Source organism: Lipotes vexillifer, unplaced genomic scaffold (assembly GCF_000442215.2).
Source record: "Lipotes vexillifer unplaced genomic scaffold, Lipotes_vexillifer_v1.1 scaffold1139, whole genome shotgun sequence".
Lineage (NCBI taxonomy): Eukaryota > Metazoa > Chordata > Mammalia > Artiodactyla > Lipotidae > Lipotes > Lipotes vexillifer.
Window position 1 is genome coordinate 2,974,546 of NW_006798273.1, and position 3,832 is coordinate 2,978,377.

At 49.6% G+C, this 3,832-nt stretch overlaps 1 protein-coding gene and 1 non-coding gene across 3 annotated transcripts in view; one reads left to right on the top strand and one right to left on the bottom strand.

The window, feature by feature from the left end:
* Positions 1-3,832, top strand: part of TMEM87B (transmembrane protein 87B) — a 48,163-nt gene that overhangs the window by 18,146 nt on the left and 26,185 nt on the right. For both annotated transcript variants that reach the window (XM_007470220.1, XM_007470219.1), the window contains exon 10: positions 3,589-3,682. In XM_007470220.1, the coding sequence (XP_007470282.1) occupies positions 3,589-3,682 (94 nt within the window). The remainder of the gene's footprint in view (positions 1-3,588; positions 3,683-3,832) is intronic.
* On the bottom strand, positions 2,819-2,891 carry TRNAE-UUC (transfer RNA glutamic acid (anticodon UUC)). Its single transcript has one exon. It is a non-coding gene; the product is annotated as a tRNA-Glu (tRNA).

Consider the following 3,832-nt stretch of genomic DNA (forward strand, 5'->3'; position numbering starts at 1 on the left):
CTCCAGGTTCAGCAGAATTTCTGGCTGAAACCTGGCAGTCAGTCGCCTGAGGACCTGCTTTCGGGACCCTCTCAAGCAGATCTTTTCTCCCTCTTACCTTTGAGTCCCTGGGCATGAACATGGAAGAGCCTGTTCCCTAAGACCCTCTGATTCCCAGAAACTCAAGCCCTCACACTGGACCACAGCTGCATCTTTGGGTTGCAGGCCTTGTCAGCTGCCAGGTTTCCCCTCATCCCTCACCACTCCGAGCACTTGCTTTATTTATTGTCTTTCTCCTCAGCACTTCACTGTCAGGATTCCCTATAATTTGAGTATCCGTTTGAGGATCCTTTAAGAGACCTGACCTCACCCCCTCACCTCTGCCGCTCTTACCTGTCACCTCCCCTCAACTACTGGGTCCCCTGGCCATTTTCTAGACTTGATTATTATCTATTTATTATTGTGTATAACTGCACCCTCTCCATGGTGGCACATTGAAGCAATCTACTCTTCAGCCTCCCCCGTTGCCTGTTTACTTTCTCTAATATGTCAGCTGTAGGCACTCTTGGTCCCTGGTGTGGCCTCCGGCCCATTGATCCCACCGCCTTCCACGGTCCGGCAGGGCACTGATGACCCCTGCCACGCCTGAGGCCCTCCGCCTTTTCCTTTGTCAGCCTCCCTCGATAAATCCAGCTCTCCATCTGCGCAGGCTCAGCCGGGGCTGCAGCGTCAGCCTGAGAAGAACACCCCACCCCACTGCCTGGCTCAGTTCACTTCATGACCCTGAACTTGAAGGGCGCCCTCAGTGCTGCTGGCAGTTCTTGATCCCCTTGCCATTTGTGTTCTGACTCTTCACTCTGCGGAAGACCATTTACCCCTTCTGTCTCCTCGCACCTCCCTGCCCTCATCCATCGTAGCTGACCTTGGCTCTTTTCTCACCGAGGAATTAGAAGCCATCAGAAGGGGCTTGCGACCGTCAGGTCCGTGTCATCCTGCCCACCTCTGGACCACACGCAGCGTGTTCTGCTCCTGTACGGCGTGGACCATCCCTGTGTGCGGTTAAGCCCCGCCCTGCCCTGGTGCCCTGGGTCCTGTTACCTCCCCTGTCAAAGAAGCTGTTCCAGCAGTCTGTCCCGTTTTCTCTGATAGCGTCAATTTCCCTCTCCGGTGGGCCATTCCCATCAGCACACTGTTACCTCTGTCATCTTCAGAAGCAAACCCTCCCTTGAACCCAGATGGCCCTCCTCTGCTTCTCCTTCATTGCTTTTCCCCTGTTTTTCAGATGTGTTGTCTATACTTGGCCGCTTCCACTTCCCTCATTTTCTGTCCTTGTGAGGTTTGGCCCCATTCCTCCACTGCTCCTGTCAAGGTCACCTTGACCTCCTTGCCGAATCGCAGGGCCCCGCTCAGCCCCCGTGCAGGTGCCCGGTCATGGAGGCTCCTTCAGGGTCTCCTGTGCTGGAGCCCCCTCGTCTTCCCGAGCTCCAGTTTTGGGGGGCCCTGGGCTCAGGCCCCAGACCTCTGCTCTAGTGACCGGCATCCCCGAGGCTTTCTCATCCAGTTCTGTGGCTCTGACTGATGAACGTGTCCAGAATGAGCCCATCCCGCCCCTCCACAGCCACCGCCCTGGTCCAGGCCACCGTCTTCTCCTGCTAAGACTACACTCCAGTAGCCTCCAAACTGGTCTCCCCGCTTCTGCCCTAGTCTGTCAGTTTTTTCAAACACAGCAGCAGCCAAGATGATTCTCTTAAAATGTAACTCCAATTTCATTACTTTTCTGCTCATTTCACTCAGTGAAACCCAAATTCCATCTTGTGGCTTCTCCGATGGCGGACCTCATCTCCTGCCACTCTCCCTCCAAACACTCTGCTCCCTCCTGCTGGTTTTCTTGCTCTCACTGTTCCTTAAACACAGCAGACACTTGTCTCACCGTGCAGGAAAGGCCTCTGCTTGTCAGCTTCTCCCCCGGATCCCAGGCGTGGTTTGCTCCCTCACTTCCTTTAGTTCTCTGCCTCACCATCACCCCCCAGGGAGGATGGCCCTTTGGGACCCTAATCAGTGCCCATCCTCCATCGCTGTAGTCCCTCATCCCTTTTGATGTGTTTCTTAGCATTTGTTGTTTCTTCCCCCCACTTGTGTGTGACTTCCCTGTATTGTGTCCTGCTGTATCCCGAGGCCCCAGTGCACTGGGCGGCGCACAGCGTGCACTCAGTAAGCGTGCACTAATGCACACATATGTGCTTCTGAGCTGCAGACTGGTGCAGTTACCAAGACTGTAGCGACGAAACCTTCTTTTCGTTTGTTTTGCTTTCTTTTGTTTTTTGGCCTTAGTACAGTATATAGAACACAAAACCCTCTGGGTCCCAGTGGCAGCTCAGAGTTGTAGTTATGAGCATCAGGTGCTAGCGTGCAGAGGGTGGTGGCTGAGAAAGGGATAGAAGATTGAGCTGGTGGGTGAGGGCTCAGCCCTTTTTGACTGAATCCCTTCACTGTCAACTTGTGTTCAACTCTTACACAACGCGAGCGCAGTAACAGTTCTGGCTGTTGCAGGGTTCCAGTAAGCTGGCTATAGTGAACCAGAATTTAGATTAACTAAGTTAGATAAATTGTCTGAAATATGAGCTATGGGTGTTAGTTCAGTTTTTACTTAGATTTGTTTTAAAATGACTATCATAAATATTTTTTTTTCAAAACCAGTTTTTTCTTCTAATTACTCTGAAAAAACGGTTTTTGAGTTAAAACGTATTGACAATAAATTCTGACTTGCAAGTATCATGAAATTTCAGTTCTTTTTTTTTTTTTTTTTTTTGGCCAAGCTGTGCGGCCTGAGGGATCTTCGTTCCCCGACCAGGGATTGAACTTGGGCCCACAGCAGTGAAAGCGCCGCGTCCTAACCATTGGACCACCAGGGAATTCTCGAAATTTCAGTTCTATTTTCAAACGACTAATCGCAAAAATCATCATCTTTGCATGTTCTCAGCTCATTTATACTTTCAAAGAATCAAAACTGTTATTTTCATTCTTTTCGATCTGAAGAATGAAAGCTGAAGTGTGTTCGGACTGTCGTTTGGGAGTATTGAGAGGGGAAGGCGGTGGGATTCGATCTCCCAACATCCTGCTATTTCTCTGCCCAAGTCATAGAACCAGTGGATTATCGCTGACAAGACACATCTCAGAACACTTTACAATCTCTGTTAGTGAAAGAATTAAATGATTATTTCTGCCAGTGACACTTAGAAGTTGGCGCTTACTTCCTCGGTTTCACCACTCTTCTCGTCCATTCTGTAGACATAGTTCCTGGGTTATGTTAATCATATTGCTTGGATTTCAGCAGCAAGATCCTCTGGCCTCAAAAACATTGCTTCATAGGCATCAGTACAGCTTCAAGTCCTAGAGAAGGAGGCCAGGTTTCCCTGAGCCTGTTTCTGCCTTCTTCCCGGGAAACAATGCTGTTTCCCAAAACAGAGTACCTCCAAGGCGGGAAGGGACTGACGTGATTGGATAGTGACGTCCCTGGTGTTGGAAATGGGGCCAGTTACTGTAGTCAGATACATTTTACTTACCTGGCTTCTTCTTTCTCTTTTTTCTGTTTGCTCCTCCTTGTACCAGGCCTCGTCTAGGAACAGTCATGCACCGGGTCATCGGACTGGGGATCCTTTACTTTATCTTTGCGGCTACTGAAGGCGTGTTAAGAGTCATTGGGGTAAAAACTACACCATTCCACTTGCACTTTTTTTTTGTCGTTGCTGTGAAATACGATTTTACTTTCTATCTCCTGAGATGAATTTTTAAAGTTAGGAAATTTGTGATAAAGGCCCAATTTGAGTTTATTTTCCTCCCTGTGGACTCTTTC